This window comes from Eublepharis macularius, chromosome 1, assembly GCF_028583425.1.
Source record: "Eublepharis macularius isolate TG4126 chromosome 1, MPM_Emac_v1.0, whole genome shotgun sequence".
NCBI classification, from domain to species: Eukaryota; Metazoa; Chordata; class Lepidosauria; order Squamata; family Eublepharidae; genus Eublepharis; species Eublepharis macularius.
In genome coordinates, this window is record NC_072790.1 from 236954275 (window position 1) to 236978405 (window position 24131).

At 47.8% G+C, this 24131-nt stretch overlaps 1 protein-coding gene across 1 annotated transcript in view; it reads right to left on the bottom strand.

Annotated features, from left to right (window-relative positions):
• Window positions 1-1812: 1812 nt before the first annotated feature.
• Window positions 1813-24131, bottom strand: part of KLC2 (kinesin light chain 2) — a 31467-nt gene continuing 9148 nt past the window's right edge. The window contains exons 4-16 of the mRNA XM_054993972.1: window positions 23827-23899; window positions 21517-21739; window positions 21063-21150; window positions 20017-20118; window positions 19422-19595; window positions 16981-17080; window positions 15038-15087; window positions 14844-14917; window positions 9897-10005; window positions 9363-9512; window positions 8754-8878; window positions 7500-7560; window positions 1813-4056 (exon numbers count right to left, since the gene is read on the bottom strand). Of these exons, the coding sequence (XP_054849947.1) occupies window positions 3976-4056; window positions 7500-7560; window positions 8754-8878; window positions 9363-9512; window positions 9897-10005; window positions 14844-14917; window positions 15038-15087; window positions 16981-17080; window positions 19422-19595; window positions 20017-20118; window positions 21063-21150; window positions 21517-21739; window positions 23827-23899 (1410 nt within the window). The 3' untranslated portion in view covers window positions 1813-3975. The remainder of the gene's footprint in view (window positions 4057-7499; window positions 7561-8753; window positions 8879-9362; window positions 9513-9896; window positions 10006-14843; window positions 14918-15037; window positions 15088-16980; window positions 17081-19421; window positions 19596-20016; window positions 20119-21062; window positions 21151-21516; window positions 21740-23826; window positions 23900-24131) is intronic.

Sequence of the window (24131 nt, forward strand, 5' to 3'; positions counted from 1 at the left end):
TCCCACACACAACATTACCAAGTTTTGTTCTGTCTTAAAAACGGATCAGGGATGAGAAACATTCATCTCTGGCGCTGGATCGGCAAACCAGCTCTGAGAAATAAGCCTGTAAAATAAAAGCTTCAGAAAAACAGCCTAGAGCCAGCCTTTCTGCTACCAGTTCATATGTGTGTTGTAGGGTGTGCAAGTGACTCTGTGGCAGCCAAGGAATTTCCAGTAAATTACAACCGACATGCTGGAAACCCTGGCATGGGGGTGGGGGGGGTACCTGTGAAGAGTATGGGCATTCCTACTCTAATAACTTACCAAGTACCATAAAGGAAGGTTAGGACTAACTTGAGAACCTCCGCAGAAGCTCCACAACTACTAGAGTTGCCAATCTCCATCTCAGACTTAGAGATCTCCCAGAGTTACAACTAATAATAGTAATAACAACATTCGATTTATATACCACCCTTCAGGACAACTTAACACCCACTCAGAGTGGTTTACAAAGTATGTTGTTATTATCCCCACAATAATCACCCTGTGAGGTGGATGAGGCTGAGAGAGCTCCAGGAAGCTGTAACTGACCTAAGGCCACCCAGCTGGCTTCAAGTCAAGGAGAGGGGAATCAAACCCGGTTCTCCAGATTACAGTCTTGCCACTCTTAACCACTACACCAAACTGGCTCTCCAAACTACAGAATTCAGCAGCCCAGGAGAAAATGGCTGCTTTGAAGGGTGGATTCTATGGCATTATACCCGGCTGAAGTCTCTCTCCACGACCCCACGTTTTCAGAAATTTCTCAACCCAGAGTAGGCAACTGTACTCCCCACACACCTTTGACCCACCAACACAGTGCAGAAATACTGTCGTTACAAGTGGGCTCTCCCAGGTGATAATTACGTGTGCTTTGAAGTCATTGGCCACCTGATCTTCTGAGGCAGTGCAGGATATGAACCAACATACACAACCATCAACTAAGCACCAGTGTGGTGCAATGGTTAGAGGGTCAGGCTGGGATCTGGAAGATCCAGGTTCAAATCTCTACGTTACTCTTAAGCCCGCTAGGTGACCTTGGGCCAGGCCAGTCTCTCTCGCTCTCAGCCTAACCTTCCTCACAAGACTGTTGTGAAAATCCAATGAAGGAAAGGAGAACAATGAATCCCTCTCCAAACTCTTTGGAAGAAGGATCAAAATATACTAGAAAGTACATGAGGAGCGAGGTGGAACACAGGAGAGGTACAGAATTCAGGTGCATTCATATAAGACTTCCATAAAGGATCTAAAACTAGACACTAGTAGGAGCAGAACTATGCTTGACTACCGAAGAAAACAGAGATCTTAGTGCAGCCACCCACCATAGGATTAATAATAATAACTGTGCTTATATACCGCTCTTCTAGACAGATTAGTGCCTCACCCAGAGTGTTGAACAAGTTAGTGTTATTATTATCCCCAGAATACAGCTAGGGAGCTGGGGCTGAGCGGAGTGGCTTACCCAAGGTCACCTACTGAGCTCATGGCAGTAGTGGGATTCAAACCAGTAGGGTGCTGATTCACAGTCAAACCACTTAGATTGATGCAGATACAGTTCAAACCTTGGCCACACTCCGTCCTACTCTTAGTTCCTTTACGATGTCCACTTCTTTACCATAAAGCATGTGCGGCACCGATTTTTAAGATGTGGTATTAAAGTTACGTCAACCTCCCCTGTTTTACGCCAAGACGAGAAGTGTAGCAAGTTCCTTTAAAATCATAGTAAAGGACAATCAGGCTTAAAAATAACCCCAATAGAAACAGTTTTCTTGTAACAGTTCTCCTCTTTTTATTTCTACAGCAATATAATTAAATACAGAGCAAAAGGTGCCCCATCCTATTCCCTCCCATCTTCCCCCCCCCCCACAGCAGCTACCAAGCCCTCCACCCAAACTCAGCGCAGGCTCAGTTGCCCTGGGCTCTGCCTATTGCAAAGGCCTTTCCTTGCACACAGACAAAGCCTAAGGCCTCTTTGAAGGCATTCCCCCCACCCCACCCCACCCGCAGTAATAAGGAGGGCTTTGTGTTTCTTCTTCCGTACCTTGCATTTCTTAAATAGTGAGCTACAAACAACGATGGAAAGATGGAAAGGCACCAGAGCCGATGAAGCAACAGAACTCCCACCCTGCACGTTCCAAAACCACACAGACAAGGGGACGCGGCAGCAGGAGGCAGCTTTTCCTTCCGATGGAAACCAGTAAAGGAAGAAGCCATCACTGCTAAAATTCTCCCAACCTGAGTGTGCAAGAGGTGTGGGAGCCCTGCATAGTACTAAATCCAGAGGCGAATCAATATCCTTTAAAAAAAAAAAAGGAGGAAAACGCTCTGTGCAGGGGTGGAACGAAGGATATGTGCACATGACCGACCACGCGAGCCGGGGTCGTTTCCTCTCTGGCTGTGAGTTCACCAAAGAACCAAAATTCACGAGGAAATAAATGCAGCATCATTGAGTGTTTAGACTTCCAAAGTGATTTAACAGAACCGTGCGTGCACGTGCGGACACCCAAGGGGAGGGGGGGGTTAGTGAATCTGTTTCAGTGCTCACTTGCGTAATTAGGACCAGATCCCCAGCCTAGAAGACCCTCCCCCCTTTCCCTATCCACTCCATCCCCTACTTTAAGCCTGGAGGGCCTCTGCAGAGCCACTCTTCCCTGCCCCACCCTGGTCACTGAGCGCCTGGTTGAGAGGCAATGGTTCCAATGTAGAGTGATCCTCAAAGAGCCGCCCAGACCCACCGTAGCCTGTGTCACCTTCACTTCTGCCCCGCTATGCTCGATGCAGTCTAGTAGGAAGATAGCCAGAACTGTAACACCAGCTCCAGCAAGATGAGAGGAGGTGGTACTCACTGCCAAGAGGATACCCTTCATCAGCAGTCTCCTGCAGGGAGACAATCCCACCCCCTCCCCCCAAAAATTGGGAGATGGAGGGGTTTGGAGACCACAGTTTTATGAACAAATAACACTGCCCATCTTCAAATGGGCACAGGAGGTAAAGTGGATGGAGAGACCACTCCATACCCGAACCCACAAATGAGATCACAATGATGGAGGAATGTGCGAGACAGGGATCTAAGCTTGGAAATGGAACGGCGTCTCCCTGAGACCAAAACACAAATGCTAAGCAAGAGACATGGATGAGATGAGAGTCAGGGGCTCAAGGCTCACCTCAAGGAGCCCTGGGAATTGTAGTTCTTCCTCCTTGGCAGAGGGCCTTCACCGAAGTGGTCTACTTCCATTCAATAACAAAGCAAGCCAGTGTAGATAGAGCTGTGGGTTAAATGGGATAGGCAGGGCCCTCTGTCCTTTTCTTCTGTTTGGTGGCCCAAACAGGTTACTATGATTATCAGAACATTTTAAGTCTTAAGTTTGGGAAGCCCAAACTCTGTCTTTAGCTCCTTGTCTTCTAAGATGCTGACAATTTGGTGATATAACACAACGAAGACCTTTCTCCTGCCTCCATACTCCCCTAAGAACTACAATTCCCAGCATTCCTCAGAAGGAAAAGCTCCATCCAGTTTGAAAACATACATAGTGCATACGTGTACAAATGGTGCAGGACAGAGTTCCTCGACAGTGGATATGAGCAACCGATCCCTTACAGGAAGCCGCAAAGGGATTCAGGAAAAGAGGGAGGTGGGTCGAGTTAAGAGCCTGCAGTGAAAGTCTCTTCCAGGAGCGAGAGGCAACAAACTGAGAGCAACAGCAGCTACATGCCGGCGCTGGAGAGGAAGACATCGGCGATGGGTGCACGAGCGTGCTTGAAGGGGTACCGGCTCCACACAGGGCAAGTCGCAATGGCGCAGCCCTGCGCAAGAGGGTGAGAGAGCTCTCCTGGTGCCACTCGGGGACAGGTGATCACAATACTGGAGCAGCAGTGAACAGAAGGCCTAAGGGTCCGAGGTGTCCTGTCTTCACACTCCAACCCAGGCCCAGTGGGAGCGGGCCAGGCCACTCCTCACGCCAGCAGGGAGCTACGTCGAGAAAGGTCTACGTTGCTGGCGCTGAGCCCCCGGCTCTCTGACAGACTACTGGACCCCTGGAAACAGAAGGGAGTGAATGGGAATGATATATCGTCAGCTGGAGTGATAAAGTGATTCGGATCTCAGATTAGGTACAAATCCCCACTCGGCCATTAAGTTCTCTGGGTACCCTTGGGCCACCTTGTTCTCTTCTAGCCTAACTCCCCTTGAAGTAGAAAAGAGCAAGAGTCCAGTAGCACCTATAAGACTAACAAAATTTGTGGTAGGGTATGAGCTTTCGTGAGTCACAGCTCACTTCTTCAGATATCTTCAGGCGTCTGAAAAAGTGAGCTGTGACTCACGAAAGCTCATACCCTACCACAAATGTTGGCAGTCTTATAGGTGCTACTGGACTCTTGCTCTTTTCTACTGCTACAGACAGACTAACACGGCTACCCATCTTGATCTATCCCCTTGAAGTGTTGCTGTGAGGCTAAAAACAGGAAATGAGGAAACTAGATACGATGCCCCAACCAACTTAGAGAAAAGGCAGGAGAAAGATAAGCACATCAGAGAATCATCGGAAAGACTAACACTGCGTCTGATGATACCGGAAAGCACAGGCCCTTATTATGAGGCAGATACAGGCTTTGACAGTCAACAACATTAATTGTATTGTCGAAGGCTTTCACGGCCGGAGAACGATGGTTGTTGGGGGTTTTCCGGGCTGTATTGCCGTGGTCTTGGCATTGTAGTTCCTGACGTTTCTCCAGCAGCTGTGGCTGGCATCTTCAGAGGTGTAGCACCAAAAGACAGAGATCTCTCAGTGTCACAGTGTGGAAAAGATGTAGGTCATTTGTATCTACTCAGGAGGGGTGGGGTTGAGCTGAGTCATTCTGTAAGAGTTTTCCAGGGTGTGGAATGCTAATGGCGGGAGGCTTCACTGAATCCTGAGGAGGTTCTTTTGCATATGGATTGGTGCTTGATGTGCTAATCTTCTCTGCAGGGCTATTGTCGGGTGTGGAGTGTTTTGTTGGCCTGGTGTTTTTCAGAACTGGAGCCCATGCTCTGTTCATTCTTAAGGTTTCTTCTTTCCTGTTGAAGTTTTGCTTATGCTTGTGAATTTCAATGGCTTCCCTGTGCAGTCTGACAAAGTAGTTGGAAGTGTTGTCCAGTATTTTGGTGTCCTGGAATAAGATACTGTGCCCTGTTTGAGTTAGGCTATGTTCAGCCACTGCTGATTTTTCAGGCTGTCCAAGTCTGCAGTGTCTTTCATGTTCTTTTATTCTTGTCTGGATGCTACGCTTTGTGGTCCCGATGTAAACTTGTCCACAGCTGCAGGGTATACGGTATACTCCTGCAGAGGTGAGGGGGTCTCTGCTGTCTTTTGCTGATCGTAGCATCTGTTGTATTTTTCGGGTTGGTCTGAATACTGCTTGAAGGTTATGCTTTTCCATAAGCTTTCCCATCTGATCAGTAATTCCTTTGATATATGGCAAAAACACTTTTCCTGTAGGTGACTGTTTTTCCTTGGATGTTTGATTCATCCTGGGTTTGATTGCTCTTCGGATTTCATTTCTGGAGTAGCCATTTGCCTGAAGTGCGTGGTTTAGATGATTAATTTCCTCATTGAGAAAGCGCGGCTCACATATCCGTCTTGCACGATCCACTAATGTTTTCATTATGCCTCTTTTCTGTCGGGGGTGGTGATTGGAGTTTTTGTGTAAGTAACGATCAGTGTGAGTTGGTTTCCTGTAGACCTAACTTTCAGTTAGGTCACAAGGTCTACAGGAAACCAACTCACACTGATCGTTACTTACACAAAAACTCCAATCACCACCCCCGACAGAAAAGAGGCATAATGAAAACATTAGTGGATCGTGCAAGACGGATATGTGAGCCGCGCTTTCTCAATGAGGAAATTAATCATCTAAACCACGCACTTCAGGCAAATGGCTACTCCAGAAATGAAATCCGAAGAGCAATCAAACCCAGGATGAATCAAACATCCAAGGAAAAACAGTCACCTACAGGAAAAGTGTTTTTGCCATATATCAAAGGAATTACTGATCAGATGGGAAAGCTTATGGAAAAGCATAACCTTCAAGCAGTATTCAGACCAACCCGAAAAATACAACAGATGCTACGATCAGCAAAAGACAGCAGAGACCCCCTCACCTCTGCAGGAGTATACCGTATACCCTGCAGCTGTGGACAAGTTTACATCGGGACCACAAAGCGTAGCATCCAGACAAGAATAAAAGAACATGAAAGACACTGCAGACTTGGACAGCCTGAAAAATCAGCAGTGGCTGAACATAGCCTAACTCAAACAGGGCACAGTATCTTATTCCAGGACACCAAAATACTGGACAACACTTCCAACTACTTTGTCAGACTGCACAGGGAAGCCATTGAAATTCACAAGCATAAGCAAAACTTCAACAGGAAAGAAGAAACCTTAAGAATGAACAGAGCATGGGCTCCAGTTCTGAAAAACACCAGGCCAACAAAACACTCCACACCCGACAATAGCCCTGCAGAGAAGATTAGCACATCAAGCACCAATCCATATGCAAAAGAACCTCCTCAGGATTCAGTGAAGCCTCCCGCCATTAGCATTCCACACCCTGGAAAACTCTTACAGAATGACTCAGCTCAACCCCACCCCTCCTGAGTAGATACAAATGACCTACATCTTTTCCACACTGTGACACTGAGAGATCTCTGTCTTTTGGTGCTACACCTCTGAAGATGCCAGCCACAGCTGCTGGCGAAACGTCAGGAACTACAATGCCAAGACCACGGCAATACAGCCCGGAAAACCCCCAACAACCAACAACATTAATTTATCAGATATTTTATCATTTGGGGGTGGGAAGAGGAGAAGGAGAGGAACCGTTTATATTTTCTGCTTCAGACAGCCGCTTTGAGCCAAGAGTAAAGGGACAGTTAAAGTATTTTAAAACAATAAATAAAAAACGTGCCTCTCCTGAGACTTCAGCTCAACTTAAGAAGAACTACTTTTTCCAAGTGGCTGCCAATCACAGCAGAGTGCTGGGCCTGGACGTCGGGAAATCCAGGTTCCAATGTCAGTTCTGTCTTTGGCTGGCAACCAGTCTCTGCTGCCTCGCAGCACGGCATGCCTTGCAAGATCGGGTTGGAAGATTTAAAAATGGGACAAAGGGTACCTTTGGGATGTGCTCTTGATAGCGGATCATACAGGCCTACGCTTTTCCTTCCACAAAAAGGACACGCGTCCCTGCCATTGCAGAAGCTAGCTACACCACAGCTGGGCTTAAGGTTGTTACGGCAAAAGGGGCAGGATGGGGAGAAGGGACACAGAAACACTGTGAGACGTTCCCTTGATTGACACAGGTCAGGCTCCCCCACATCCTTCATGCCAAATCTGGAGTACATGTGAAGGATGCTACTCTTTCTTCTGCTTCCCAGCCAGAAGGAAAAAGCCAAAGGATGGGGTGGGGGAGATGGCACAGCGGCTGCACATCAGAGCACATACCTGACTTGACTCTTCTTCAACACTCTTGTTAAGGAAGTTCAGAGAACTGGCTCGCTTCATCCTACAGGGAGACAAAAGCAGCCAATGAGATTCTGCCTTAAAGAGGGAAGAACACAAGGACTCCTCCTGTTCGGGAGTCAAAAGCAAAGAATTTCTTCACTTATGGTACCAATTATGGAGTCTGTTGTCACAAGAGAGGAGGGGTGCATGGCTCAATGGTCGCACACTTGCTTTACATGCAGAAGGTCCCAGGTTCAGTCTCTGGCCCTTCCAGTTGAAAGGGCAGGGGGGCAGGTAATGTGAAAGACGTGGCAGCAGGAAAAAATGGAACATGGTAGGTCTGGTCTGACTCTGTATAAAGCAGCTTGGTATAAAGCAGAGTCATGTGTTTAATCTTTACCAAGACAGCTGAAACTTTTATGGTAGTGTTTCAGGAAAAGGATTAGACAGATCCAATGGAGAGGGTCGGTCTTAACACTGCTACTAGTTCAAGGAAGCTAAATAGAAGCTCTATAGCCCACTTTATTGGAAAAGAGGCAACTCAGCATGCCTGGAAACTGGGGGTGGGGGAGGGAGCATGATGTTTTTGCCTTTACATTATTAGCAGACTGTGTTTGTGTACGATGCTTCTCTTTGGCTGAGCTAGAAACTTCTCTCTGACAACTCTTTCTATGTCTTTGCTCTCTCTCTCCTGCTGGTCTTGTAGGAAGCAAAATGGTTCTGCAAAGCTCTCCTGGGTAACTGTGCAAGAGGCCCACCCATACTCCTACTCAGGAGCAGCTGGATTAGCTGTCTATTCAGATTAGGTTTCTATTTTTCTTCTGCTACTACAAAAATGCAAGTGATTGAGAATCAGCTTCAATGCAAGTGATTGTGAATCAAATGCAAGTGATTGTGAATCAGCTTCAATGAAACTAAGTTGTATCTGCCGCAACATGCTGGCTTGTACAGTGTTTCACCGCAAGTGACCCCAGGCTTTTCTGACTGTGCATCTTTCCTACAGCAACTAACAAATATTCCCATAACCTCTGCTAGGGACAAGCTACAAGGAGAGGCTTTCAGCTGCCACGCCCCGCTGGGAACTGCCCAGAAACGTCTGGCTAGGCCCTGCAGGGATCGGAATGCCGGAGTACATGGACCGGTAACCTAATCCAGAACAGCATTCCTTGGGATTCTGATAGCACATGTCAGCCGAGGAGCAGCACTTCTCCCGGCCCCTCGCAAATTCCATCTGGGCCCCTGGCTAGCATTTACCCTGGGTTTCGAGGCTCCTGAGGGCTGCTCCCTTGCAACTTCTTTACCAGCATCTCGCTGCTCCGCCGCAGGGCGTCACGCAGTTTCCCGAACGAGCCGCTGCGCCGCAGAGTCCCGGAGCCTGCCTGGAAGGGACAAGAAAGCAGGAAAGAGTCCCAAGCACTGACACGGAAAGGGAACGTATCACTGGGGAGAGAAAAACAGCTGAACGCAGATGGTTTGATTTATATCCTGCTCCATCCAAAGGCACCGGGATGGGTAAGAATCAAAATCCGCAACTCCCATTTGTGGTTAAACTCCCATTTGATCATATATTTGGACCTAAATAGCCATTATCAGCAAAAAAGGCATCTGCCTGGTTTTGGCTCTAGACTTGGGCTTTGGTGAGTGTCAAGAAGAAGGGAATTCCAGACTGGAGGCAGCTGTTTAGAACCCCTCTCCACTTCCTGTGATGAGCACTACCACCTCTAGACTCTCTGTGTGCAGTATCAACCATATTTTGATAATGCAAGTCAAAGAAATCTAACAGACACCCTCGGCTAAGCTACATCCAAAAGGAAAAGCAAATGGTTCGACGGGCCACATCTCCTGAGCCCTGCTGCCACTTACCCCAGACCACTCCGCCGCCCCATCTTCTGACTCAGCCCCATTTTCACACTTGTTGGCCCCAGATGCCCCCTCGCGGGTTGACCGATGTTCCAAGCGGTTCCCGTCCTTCAGCAGCTCCACCACTTTGCTCTGGTTGATAGCATCCATGCCCTGGTGGAAGGAGAAGATAAGCTTGGGGAAACAAAGTGCAGGAGGACCCAAGAGCTGGGGGGCGGGGGGGGGGGGGCGGGATTAGAGGTACTATCACAAACAGTGACATAAGGGAGTGGGGAAAAGTTCAAAGATTCTTCTTGCAAAAATTCATTTGTTTTGTATCTTCGGCCCCTCCTGTCTTAAAAACAGAAGAGGGGAAGCAGCAACTCTTTGGCAAAAGTCTCTGTAACCTGGTCACCAGGAGGCAGTTTTTACTCTCCACAGGTGATCTGGAGGGTGGCTGTTTACAAGCCTGAGTACATCCTACACACTTGCCTCCTCCTACCACCTGGACATCCTTGCTTGCCCCGCCAGCCGCTAGGCACTGTTAACAGCACTTGCCTGCTTGCGGGTTTTCAGGGCACACTCCTCCAGTGTCTCTGCAGCCTCCAGCTTGCCCTGGCGTCGGTAGAGAGCCCCCAAGCTTTTCAGAGTTGTGTTGACCGTGGGGCTGCGGGAAAGACAGAAGAGTCAACATGATCAGCAGTGTCCTCCTTCCTTGTTACTGGTCCACTAAAAGCCTTCTGTGGATCTAAAGAAAGGTACCCACCGCAATTAGTTAGATAGCAGATATTTTAAAGATGTTGGTTTTGAATGCAAAGCCTTGCAAACAAATGACAATTCACCAGGAGCCATGTTTGCTGGGATTTAGGTGCCAAGCGAGAACACTTGTTTTTCCTAGAACCTATTGATTTGGTTGGTGTGTGTGTGTGTGACTTCTCTCCCCATCACTGTTTATCCCTGACATATAACTGATGGTCTTGAACACTGTCCGGAAAGCTTCCGATCTGTTCTCGCTGCATTTCAGTTTCATGCACGGTTCTCCCTCCGCCCCCGGGGTCTGTTACTTATTTTGTACGTTGCATTTCAACAGCTCTACGTTTGACACGGGAAGCTGATGCGTGGGTGTAAAGCCTTCAGATAATGAAAATGAAACAGCGTGTGTGTCTTAGAATAGGCATCCTCCCTTGACAAGTGAATGCATCAAAAGAAATGACATGCGGGGTACATTTAAAAAACCAAGAAAACCGTTTTGGAAAGGTTTCATTCATATGCAAATATATGCAGATCTGTCCATTCAGTAAATACCCATTAATAGTGCTTTAATAGGTAGACCAGTAAAAAAAAAAATGACCAGCATTCTCTTCTCTCCCATTTATCAGCGACATGGACAGGAATACACACTCAGCATTTAGTTAGCCTTCATACTCTACCAAAATGTCAACTGGAATGAAATATCTATTCTTCCCCAGCTTGTTTCACACTCTCCTTTTGCTGTCTGCCTGGTGTCAAATTTTAGACTAAACTCCTAGGAGCCGAGGCTCATCTTCCTGAGCTCTGTACAACGCAGTACATGTTGACTGCTATAATAAACTGGAAAAAAAACCCTAAGAGGTCTCTAAGCACCAAGGACTGGCTGATGTAATGTCCATCACTGCATGACTCTTCTATCCTTGATATCAAGCAGTGGACCACAAGAAAAGGCAACGGCAAAAAGCGCCATGTTTGGGATGAGATAGGAGGTCTTTTGGTGGTATACGGTCAGCAATGCACCTTCCTTGCACAAGCAAGTGATAAACATACACATATGGTTTTGCAAACATGTGGCGCCCCCGCCACCACACACATTTTATTTTCAGGAAAAAGCTAAAGAGAATACAATCATAGGCTGATTCCGCACATGTTGGATAATGCACTTTCAATGCACTTTATCAATCACTTGAGGTGTATTTTTTGTTCCGCACACGAAAAAGTCCGTTCCAAATGATCTATAATGAGGATTGGAAGTGCATTATCCAACGTGTGCGGAATCAGCCGTTATCGCAAAAGGGCAGTTGCCAAGTAAGACACGGCAGGCAGAACCTCTGATGTCCATCATAAATCAATTACTGACTCAGAGCATCTTTCCTTGGTAACTAAAGGAGGCAATTTCTACTCTGCCCTTTCTAGGAGAGGTCATTGAGGGAGTGGTGGCAGAACAGCTCCAAGTCTTCCTTTCACCCATCTGCTCTTGACCCCTTTCCAGTTTAGCTTCAGGTTGGGCTGTGGCAAAACAGTACCGGTAGCTTTTGCTTGATGATCTCTGAATGCCAGCAAGGGCAGTGCTGCTTGTTGGTTTGATCAGATATAGGGGACCAGCCGTTTGGCGGCAGATGTAGGTATTGATGGACGACTTGAAATCATTCCTTACTCAACAGACTTGGAGAGCTGCTGTGGGACACCGGCTGTTATCTGTGAGGGCTTGTCCCGTGCGGGTCTCCTAAAAGTCAGTTTTATCGCCTCTGCTGTTTTATCTTTACATGAAGCCCTTGGGAGAGATGATGCACGGTTCGGTTGTCAATGTGCTAACAACACACATCCCTGCGTTTTTATCCAGATGCTTTGGAACTGCTCTGGAGCTCCCAAGCCGCTGCTTGGCTGCTGTATTTCAACGGCTGTGGGTGAACAAGCTGAAACTGAATTTTGACAAGACGAAGGTGAGGCTGGTCAGGAAGGCCGAGGACTTTGCGCTACTCACTTTTGATGGGGTTCAGCGGACACTCACTGATTCTACTGAACCCAGTTACTCCTGGAGAAGCCAGTTAATTCAGCTGCAGAAAAATGCTTCCATCTTCATTTAGCCCACAGGATGGCTTTCTAACACGGACCCAGCTGACTGGGGCAGGTGGACCCATGCCACTGTAACCTCAAGGCTAGACTACTTTAACACACTCTAAACGAGTCTGCCCTTGAAGACAACCGAGGACCTCTGGCCAGAGCAGAACACCACAGCTTGATTCTATCAGGAGCTAGGCAGAATATGCAAACTACACCATGCTGCAGTCGCTTCACTGGTTTCTGAACAGTTGCCGGGTCCAGTTTAAGGAGCTGCTTATCATGTACGAAGCCCTTCATGGCCTGCGCCCACTCATTTGTAGGGTCACCTCTAATATATCCTGATGCAGCAGGTCTCACCCATATGAGCAAAGCCTTCTGAAGGCGAGACCGTAACAAATGGGAACAATCAACAATTATCCCTATTGGACCATTCAATAATAATAATAATAATAATGATGATGATGATGATGATGACGACGACAACAACGTTTGATTTATATACCGCCCTTCAGGACAACTTAATGCCCACTCAGAGCAGTTTACAATGTCCTTATTATTCCCACAACAAAACACCCTGTGAGGTGGGTGAGGATGAGAGAGCTCTGAGAAGCCGTGACTGACCCCAGGTCACCCGGCTGGCTTCAAGTGGAGGAGTGGGGAATCAAACCCGCCTCTCCACATCAGAGTCCCGCGCTCTTAACCACTACACCAAACTGGCTCTCTGTTGTGCTGTATCATTTTTATTGCCTTGTTGTCTACTTGTATAATCCATCTTTATCCCTTTGTTGTATGTACCAAATTGCTTCACTACACTGTTCTCCTCTTTTATGTGTGTGTGTGTTCTATGTGCCATCAAGTCGCCTCTGACCTTTGGCAACCCTATGAATGAAAGACCTTCAACATGGCCTATCGTTAACAACCTTGCTCAGGTCTTGCAGACTGGAGGACGTGGCTTCTTTCATTGAGTCCAGCCATCTCGTTTTAGGGCTTCCTCTTTTCCTACTGCTTTCCACTTCTTCTAGCATTATTGACATTTCCAGAGAATCTTGTCTTCTCATGATTTGACCAAAATACGATAGCCTCAGTTTTGTCATTTAGCTTCTAGGCAGAATTCAGAATTGGTTTTTGATCTAGAACCCACTTATTTGACTTTTTGGCTGTCCATGGTATCTGCAAAACTCTCCTCCGGCACGACATTTCGAATGAATCAATTTTCTTCCTGTCTGCTTTCTTCACCGTTCAACTTTCACATCCATACATAGCAGTGGGGAATACCATAGTTTGGATTATCTTGATCTTGGCCCCCAGAGAGACACTTTAAGGATCTTCTCTAGCTCCCTCACAGCTGCTCTTCCAAGTCTCAATCTTCTGACTTCTCTTTTTATAATCCTCGTTTATTGCATGCCGCACACTTTTTTTAGCGTACTGTTGTCCAATTTTGCAATCCAGCATGATTGCGATGTTTACTGCATGCAGCACACTATTCTTACTGCATTGCATTTAATTATGCAATCCGCTTTTGAGTCCTGGCAAGAGAGGCAGACTATATTCAGGCAAGCAAGCAAATAAAAACTTGCTTATATCTAGGGAGTTGAGACAGAAGAGGGAATTCCTTGATTCAAATGGGTCCCCTGCTTCAGGAAGCCCGCCTGGCATCGAGCAGAGCTCGTGTTGCTTCTCTTGTACCCGTGCCCTACAGATGGGGCTCCCCTGAGGTGGCAAGGGCAGCAGTGCCCTTTCTAGTCATTTTTAGGAAGTGCTGCAAGGCCATTTTATTTGCTAGGATTCTTAACGGGGTGTATGCCGCAGGCATTTCTTGCACTGTTGTTTGGGCTTACTTCACGTTTAATTACGATTTGTAAGCTTATTCCTTGAGACACAAAAAAGTGGGGTATAAAATATTTTAATACAAGCTATTTTATTGGCATGAGCAGGACGGACAAACATACAAAGCTGCCTTATACCAGTTTAGACCCTCGGTCCTTCCAATTCAGTCTCCTCTCATCTGGCTGGCCTTTTAACAGGAGATGCCAGGGGCCTTGTGCGCCCAAAGCAGGTGCTCTGCCGCTGAGCTACAGGGCAATCAATTCTGAGGATTGGAGAGGCGTTGCTTTCTTGCTAGCCTGGAACCCCGGTAATTGCACCCTTCTTCCTAAGGCTCTCCTGGGGCAAGTGTCTCTTCCTTCAAATCTTTCCCCCAAACTTACTTTTTCTAGGTAGCTTTTTGACACAACCCCTTGTGCCCCTCCTCCCCTCTGAAATGCAGGACCAAGCACATCGCTCAAGTGAGCCAGGCCCAGGGTGTGGCTGGAGGGCACCTGACGCAGCTCTGCCCCTTGCTGAAGCCGAGTGAGGTCCGTGTCTGGATGAGGAACCCTCCGCACACTGACTTGAGATGCGCAACGGGGGGGGGGGGGGGAGATCGCAAGCCAAATAAATAAAACCTCGTAAGTGCCATATATTCTCCCTGGCTGTCATTCCCTCTGCTTAAACGTACTTTGCAAGCTCCTTGGGAGCAGGGAACCTTGGTCCCCGTGCTGCTTGACACAGCACCCTGCGCCAGGATGGCGCTACCCTGTTCGTAATAAGTCCCTCTTCCCAGCTTCCACCCCAGACTCCAGTCGGGAGCATCCCATTCCACGTAGATCGCTTCCCCCCCTTCTGGTTGCTTGAAGACGGAGCAATGCTTACCTGTCTACTTTGCACGCTTTGTACCAGCTGCCATACTCCCCATAGGGGGCGCTGTCCCTCTCCTTGCGTTTATCCTGAGAGGAACACCAAGGGAAAGTTAAGGGAAAGGGCCAGAATGGTCTCAGCTCCCCCCCACCTCACCTCAAGTTTTGTGCAAGAGTACCCCAGTTCCCTGTCTCCCTCCCAAGACATACCTTGCTCTCCTCTCGCTCTTCGGCATGCATCCAAATTGGCTTGTTTTCTCCTGCAGAGCGGGAGGGGGAAGAGACACGTGCCTTGAGAACACGCAGTACTGAACCTACAACACAGCCTTGCCAGCCTTTCTAACCCGTTACCATCTTCAACCTTTCCAGACGGGGCCCCACTGAGAGGTGAACACACTGACAGGAAGTTGAGTGCCATCAGAGCCATGGGACAGGAAGAGGGGGAACTGGGGTTACAACTTCACAAGGACAAGATCGCGGGCAACAGGGTGAGAGCGCTGAGGAGTGGAAACGCAAGCCAAGCACTGGGAGATGCACCATAGTGAGGGACAAGCCAACCCTATCCACTGCCATCGTGCAAGGAGGAAAGGCACCTTTGCACTTTATTTGGCAAGTTCTTTCTAGGCTGAGAGGCAAGGGATGGGAGCCTCTTTAAGTAAATGAGGGGGGAAAACAAGACCCCATCCCACTTCTGTGTCGAGCCCACTGTACGGATGGTTGCTTTGGAAGAGGGTACAAATACGTTTCTGGGAAGGAAGGTGGCATGGTGTAGTCCAAGCTCGTCAGCTAAGCAGGCTTGGTACTGGGATGGGGAAACCACCGAGGAAGACTGCAGAGGAAGGCAATGGCGAACCACCTCTTGCTGGGGTCGCCACAAGTCAGTTGTGACTCAATGGCACCTGTTTACAAATGCTCTTAAGAAAGAAATAGGGTTTTTTAAAAAAAATGAACAAAACAAACAAGGAATCAAAACTTCAAGGCGAGGTTTCGAGGGCATGCCCCTGTGACTCGCTCTCTCTGGAATGCAATCAAGGAATTTAAAGTACTGCCTCAAGGCTGTCTGAGTCTCAGTTTCAGGGCAAAAATCAGGCCAGGCGGGTTCTATGCCAGTCCATACTGCCAGGATCAGTGAAGCATATGTACGGTAGCTGGGTCACTAAGGGGAATACTTTGTCCATGGAAAGGGGGGGGGGAGGCAGTGCAAGAGACCTGGTGCTGTGTCGATCATTGCAGGTGCTGTATGCAAAGGAGAATGGTAGTGGGTGGAACCCTGTGGGCTTCTAATGTACCTCTGTGCCTCGGACAGTGTCCCACGATACCAACAATAAGCAATGCCAGCTGCCATCCCCCACTCCTAACCTCCTGATCTGCTTGCAAGATTTCCAGAGACATTAAATCGCCAGCCAGGGTATATTGTTCGCAAGAACCTGATCTTGTCAACAGTGGGCCTAATTCAACTCCATAGGTAAGAGACAAGGAGGTTGGGAACCTGATGTTCAGGAGAGTGCTGGGCGTGGGTTAAGTGCAGGTGAACACTGGTAAATTCAGCTTTGACATGTGTTATCTCCTTTATTTTGGAATATTTGCTTTCTGCATGTGTGTCTGTCGCTGCAGCTCAGTACCGGCCTGCTCTTCACATGATTTTAACCCGTCTGTCATAAATCAACCTTACCTGGAAAAGGAACAGGGCATAAAAAAACCTTCCATTGACACCTATAGCCTTGAGCTATCAAATCTTCTCTTGACTTACAGTCCCCTTGTGAAAAGTCTAACTGGTCCCCATAGGTTAGCCACTTTTGTTCCGTTATCATATCACGCCTATAAAACGCTTCCTGCACTGAGAGCCACGGTGGTCATTTCTGACCTACGGGGCAATCCTAAGCAGAGTTACTCCAGTCTAAGCCCATTGATTAGACTGGAGTAACTCTCTTTAGGATTGCACGGATAGTCTCGGTTCATATTTGTCCCCCAAATTTTTCCTTCATTTTCTCTTTCTTTCTGCTTCTTTTTTTTTCTTATCTTAAAAAAAAAAACCACTTGTATCTGTTTTTAAAAACCTTTCGATAAAATTTATGCGGGGGGGGGGGAAGGAACAGGGGAGCATTGACAGAAAAAGAAAATCAAGGAGCGGTTTGCCACCGGTTTCTGCTCACCGTTGACTGATCCAAATTCCCTCTCATGCGCTCGGGTCAGGATCTCCTTGTAGAGAGCCTCAGCGTCCTTGTATTTGCCTTGTTTGAGGTAGCAGGAGGCCTGTAGGGGCATATGCAGAGAGGGGTGGGGGGGTTGGGATCGCAGGAGGTATGCACAGGCCTTATACTGAATCAGGCCGTTGATGCATCAAGGTCAGTACAGTCTACTCAAGCTTGCAACAGCTCTCCAGGGTCTCTCAAGTCAAGAGTCTTTCACATCAGGGATTGATCCTGTGACCTTCTGCATGCTAAGCAGATGCTCTACTGTTCAGCCAAGGCCCCTCCCCATCTCGAGGCCAGTCTTCATCTGAAAAGCGTGCCCTGCAAACATCTGGGGCAGCAGAGGGGGGCATGTTGATCTAGTGCTGTGCGTGGCTCGCTCTGCTGAACTGCACTTCCCACCATAAACGCAAGGGAAAAACCCCTCTCCAGAGGAAACACAAATATAGATACTCTAATAGCGTTATAATTTTTCTTTGTATTTTTCTTTTACTTAAAATGCACAGTACTATAGTGATATATACAGTATGAATAAATATTGCAATAAAAATTTATACAATATATGAACCCTTCCTGTCATAACAATACATACAATATATAATTTAACACTTCAGAGCATGCTGTTCCTATTTGGCACAGACTACTGTCCTTCTGCTGTACGGCAGAGCCTAACGGGCATTGCCAGCATAACCGCTATCCCGTTTCGTAATCCAAACTTTTTCAAAGGCTCGTCATTCCTTATGTAAAGTACAGAACTAATTGGCAAAACTTCAGATGGATAGTAATACTATTAGAGCATCGACACTTGTGTTTCCTCCAGATAGGGGGTTTCCCTTGCATTTATAAAGGTACAGGTTACAGCTCCGGAGGAGCCCTTGTGTTGTTTGTTTTCAGCAAACTGCACTTCCCAGCATGCAGGGAGGACCCTGGACAACTTTGGGAAGCTCCAGAACGCTTTTAATTAGGGGTTTTATGTTATCAGCTTTTAACAACCTCTTTTTTATGGATCGTTTTTATGTAGCTCACATCCAATGGCTTGTGTTTTATCAGCCTGTGTTTCTTAACAGTAAGCCGACTCGAGCAGGATTCTGCCGAGGAGGCAGAGAAACGATCGAAATAAATAAATAAGAACGTGCCCCAGAAGACACTCCTCTGTACGGCCATCTCTGACACCAGTGGCTGGCATTCATCCCTCACTTACTGCCGGAGGAAGGGCTTAAATGATAAAACTGCCACCCGCAGAGTCAGACCATCTAGCTCAACACTGCCCGCCTAACCAGCAGCTGCTCTCCTAGGACTCAGACCAAGGTCCGTATCAGCCCCGCTGCCAGAGATCCCTGGGACTGAGCCTTCCCCTGGCAAAGCGGGCACTCTGAGCTGCAGCACGGCCGACTTGGGCCAGCTCTTTAGGTTGCAGGTAATAACGGAATCCTAAGCAGGGGCCGATCAGATGAAAGTGGGCAGGTCTTAAAGGGAACAACAGTTTCTAAGGCTTGTTGTTTCCAGACTGCAGATTGGTTTTGTATTTAAAATTACCGTTTATTGTAATACTTTCATCAATAAAGCGCCCAGGTTTAAAAAAAAAATCATAAGACTTTTCAATAAAGCATCCCCCCCAAAACATACAGATGCATGCACAAACAGTTGCCCACAAAATGCAGATATCAGGAGTAGATGGCTGTGCCTTCTGACGCCAGCCAGAGGTCCAAGGCCTGCAGGATAGTTGGACTCCCCTCTTCCCCAGGAAGAGTATGCAAGGGAAGAACAGCCCGGCTCTTGCAATTGGCCAAAGCTTCCTTCCCCACTCTGAGCAATGGCTGTTGCTTACAGATAGGAGTCTAAAGATTAGATAGATTAATCTATGCTTAATCTGGTTGCAAGCAGAATGCGCAAAACGGAAATGTTCAGGAGGGCCTTTTGACCAAGGGATTATAATGGTGGGATAATGGAACAGCCCCGGAGGTTGCTTCTATAAGGGAGAGGATTATCATCTACTGCAATGTTTATTGTATGTATCGCCTCCCTTTTTACTACACTGTCTTCCGCATCTTTGTAACCTCCTTTCTTCATGATGGCATGCCATGCCTCAGACTGCTTTTGGTTGCATCAGACAGTTTCTCGTTTGCATTCTTTTCCAGCTCTGTAACCCCGGTCCTATGGCATCGTTTATCGGAGGTCTTTGCCGACTTATTGAACTGCTTTTCGTATTTTGTAACCTGCTTCGAGTCTCAGAGAGAAAGGAGGGCTTATAAAATGAAGTTAATGATCATCATTATCTTGATCGAAAATCGGGGATGCAAATCTGGAAGGCACCCAGATAAAGGAGAACAGCCAGCTCTGGTTCGCGGCAGCCTTGGCTCCAGCTGCCACGTCCCAATTTCCCTGCCCCCGCCCCCTCTCACCAGGTTATTCTTCGTCTTGGCCACATTGGGATCGTCAGGCCCAAGGCGGGATTCGTAAATCTCCAGGGCGCGCCGGTAATAGTACTGGACCTCTTCGTACTTGCCCTGGTTCTGGCACAAGAGCGCCAAGTTGTTCAGCTGCTTGGCGACATCCGGGTGATACTTCCCGAGCACCTGGCAGGGGAGGAGGAAGAGATCAGCCCACAAGCATGGAAATGCGCCCCACCCACTGAATCCCTGGTGCTGACTACTCAGAAATCATCTTTTCAACACAGCTGCCTGAGTGGCAGTATAGCACGTGTCTCTTGGTCACCCTGAGCTTCCTGTGCAGGGAACCCTCCTCCCCTACAGAATGTATACGAGGAATCCAGGCCCACGGCCCAGGCTAGCATCAAGATCAAAAGGCAGGGGTAGAGGAGGGGTTTTCTCTGGACTTTGATAGCCATCCCCCTTGTAACATCCCCACCCCAAATTCTCTCTCATAGGTCGATGTGTCTTTTGAACAACCGCAGTCAACAGCCACCTCCCTTCAACCCCCAGGGGCAAAGTCAACTCCCCTTCCTCAGAAGCAAAGCTGCCAAGCTTTCCCACACACCTTCTCACGGATCTCCAGCGCTCTCTTACATAGAGGCTCTGCTTCTTTGTATTTGCCTCGCTTCCCGTACAGCACAGCCAGGTTGTTGAGCGTGGCGGCCACCTGGGCAGGAAAAGAGTCTCTTTGAATACTGCAGAACTCAAAGTCAACATTCTTATTATGGTCGAGCGAGTCCCGGGGGCCTGCCTCCGAAAACAGAGGGCAAGTGGCAGGTCAGGAACCCTGGATGGTCTTAGATTCCTTTCGGTTAAAAATAGAAGAACCAGTCTTGAGTCCTCATCGTTGTGGGAAGACCGGAAATAGGTTCTGAGATGGGGTCCAAAACGAGGGGTGGGATGAGTAAGCAGGCTTCCGACCCAGAGAAGTAGGGGTTTATTCAGCAAACCTTCTTAAAACCCTTGACCCCCCCAAGAAAGGATCTGATGAATGGGACCTAAACAGCATCCTGTTCTCAAAAATATCCAGGCAGATGTTTTTGGGAAGCCCAAAGTGGTGCCTGAAGGAAACAGCCCTTCTTTGAGGCATGTCCTCAGCACCTGGCATTCAGCGGGATATTGGTTCTGAAGCTGGAGGTTCTATTTCACTCTCAAAACCATGGAAAAGTATAATTTCTGGGCTTCATCTCACACCTGGTGCAAGCAATGCCTGACTCAGCAACCAAACGCCTGCCCAGCCCTGCAGCACGCTACCTTACAGGGCTGTTGCAAGGATTACAGAGATAAGACGCATCAAGTGCTTTTGAGTACTCTGAAGCCATCAAGACATCTGTGTGAACGGCCATCGCCACATCTTGCGGCAATGAGTTCCGTAAACTAACCAGAATGCTCTACTAGAAAGGGAAGCTGCCGCAGATCACAACCGGTTGATCGTAGGTGCTTCCCACCCATCTCCACCACTGCCATGGCAGCACAAGCCCAAAAAAATTCCACGTTAGGAGAAGGAAAAAGAACACATTAAAGGAATTTAGCTGGAACGGTGAGATCTGCTCTGACTGCAGAATCTTGAAGGGTTCTTTGTTTAGAGCTGGGATTCAGTGTGGCACTTACTGCAGGATGGTCCTTCCCTAGGGTCTTTTCCCGGATCGCCAGAGCATCGTTGAGAAGGTGCGCTGCTTCCTTGTATTTATTCTGGTCCCTGGCAAGCAAGAAAACAAGTTATTCTGCCTCTGCTCTCAGGAAAAAGAACACCTCTGAATGTACGCCAAGCCCATGGTACAGTCCTGCCTTGATTATACCATGTCAGGTTGCGAGTGGAACGTCAACTGCACTTGAATGGTACTGGATCAGGAAAATGTAGTATGTTAAAGCGTAAGCTAAAACTTTTCTCCCCTGACAACCTAGATTTCTGCATGTCTGAAGTTTAAGGCACTGGGGCATTCAAATATGCAATTTCATCTTGCAGAATGGCTCTACATACCACTGTTGAGTGTCTGAGTCAGCTCTAGCAAGCCATCGCCCACCCTTCCAAGCCTTCGGGGAGTCAAGATGCCCACACACAAACCTGTACACCAGTGCGAGGATATTCAGCATAGTAGCCACGTCAGGGTGATCATGGCCTGAGGTTTTTTCAAGGTCCTCCAGAGCCTGTTTGCAGAGTGGTACGGCCACCTCATAGCGCCCTTGGGAGGCGTACTGGATCACCAGGTTGTGCAACGTTCGCAAGCGTGCTGGGATCTCATAACCACCGTGCTGGGCTGCTGCATCTCCACCACCGTGGCTCTGCCCTGCAGAGAAGCCGGCATAATCACCATGAGACCTCGGTGCCCTCTAAAACACACCCTTGAAACAAAAGACCACTCCCAAAGTTATCTTTAAGACAGGACAAACAAAAAACGGAGCATCCCTCTAACCATCCTACGGAACTCCGTGCCATAGAAAATAAGAATTGTATGGGGGCGGGGTGCCTTTAGGTGACAAATGACCACATGCTGGAGATCAATATAGCTGTTGTCACAAGACTAAGTATGTGTTTTGCACTTTATGTGCTAGGTTCTGCTCCCCCACAAAGTACATCCATCCAGCTATTGGTAGACAAGTTGCTGACTTATTTGCTTCATTTATACCCTATCTTTCTCCCCAGTTGGGCCCCAAAGTGGCTTACAACGATTTTCCCTTTCCATTTTATCCGCACAACAACCTTGCGAGATGGGTTAGGCTGAAAGTGTCTGACCGGCCCAAGGTCACCCAGTGAGCTTCCATGGCAGAGTGGGGATTTGAACCTGGGTCTCCCCGATTGCCCTAACCACTGCGGCATGCTGATCTGGATGTCACGTGGGGCTGATCCAGCACAGCAGAATTTTTTTTTTGAAATTGTGAAATAGAAATGAAAAACAGAACTGCAAAATATTAAAAAGTACACAAGGTCAAACTTTATCCTGATGTTTGTTATTGCAGTACCTGATTTTCAAAAAGCCCCTCTCTCAATAAACGACACAAACACTCGTCTCTTACTCGTGTTGCTAAATTATGTTAATTTAGCATAAAAACCCGTTTTCCAAATCCGACAAAGCCAATCTGAAACTGAAAGGCCCTCATGCTTTCCCCCATAGTCCCACAATAAAACACACGCAGAGTGTAACTGATACATTCAAAATTAATTCTATGCCAGCGTCATTCCAGTAACCGAAAAGCACCATTTGGGGATCAAAGGGGATTTGATTAGCTTGTCACTCCCTGAATTAGGCTTGTAGGACATGTGCAAGAAATATGGAACAAATCCACATGCAGTAATTGGCCTCTGCAAAAGATATGCAGAGGGTTCTATGTTTAAACAACGTATAAGGAGTTGGATGCCATGGGAACATTGTTTTGAAAAACAATTCTCGTCCAGATCCAAGGTTACGGCTCGGCTGGTCATTACCCAGACCCAAGATCATTCTTCCATTGGCTCCTCTCCATTTTAATCTCTTAATATATCTAGTGGCATAAATCTTCTGATTTAATAGTAGAGAATAAACCTCGGAAACGCTACCTGTATGTTTACCACTGCTAATCCAGTACAAAAAACTCTTGAATTCTTACTCGGGAAGCTTATGTGCAATATAGTCATTGTATTTATTTACTCCCCCTTATCCCACACCGGCTCAAAGTGCCAAGGGGGTGGCAACGTATGACTTACCATCCGTGGCTGTCGTACGGCTAAGTGTGTTGGGTTGGGGAAAGCAATGGTGAACTACCCTGTAAAAACTTCACTGGGAGACTCTGCGGATCTCTCTCGACGCGCTATAGGACAGAAAGGCCTGGTGGGGGACGGTCTACGGAGCAGCCAGGGGTCGGACGCGACTGTGTGGCTTGGATCGGATCGGATTTATTTCCTTCACTTACACCTTATCTTTCCCCCCAGTGGGGACACAAGGTAGCTAATGTAATTCCCCCGTCCTCCATTTTGTTCCCGCGACAACCCTGTGAGGTAGATGAGGCTGAACGCATGTGACTGGCCCAAGGTCCCCCAGCTTAGCTTCTATGGTAGAGTGGGGATTCGAACCTGGTTCTCCTAAATGCTAGTCCAACACTCTAACCACTGCACCATAATGTCTCTGGCTTTGTGCCATTGTGGGTTGGACTAGATGACTCTGGTGTTCCCTTCCAACCCTATGATTCTATGACTGAGGCTGTATCTGAAGAAGTTCTCAATCTCTGCCAGATTCCCCAGGCGTGAAATAGGCACCAGAGCTTGGGCTAAGATGCAGCTATACTTCCATCCTTCTAAAGGCAAACCGGCACTACTGAAAGGGAACAGTACCCGGCTGCAGTGGGAGGGGGAGAATGCCAAGGGTCAGTTTGGCTCAATGAACGCCCCCCCGCAGCTCACCTTGTCCCTGGTCATCATCATTAGGGAACAGATCGTCCAGCGAGTCCTTGGCTGTCTCCCCGTTCTTTTCCTCCTGGGCAGAGAGAAGGCAATTGAGAACAGAACTTGCCCACCATTGCAAGGGGAGAGAAAAAGATACCAACACAACTCTTCCAAGCATCCCTTGCCAAAGCTTCTGACCCCACAGCTTTAGGGCCACGTGTATTTAGAGGAAGCCCTCCCAATAAAACTGGCCAGAGTAGGATGCCCATGTTTTTAAAAAACTGGAGGAAACCCACTTTTTAAAAAAGATCAGATAACAGTAT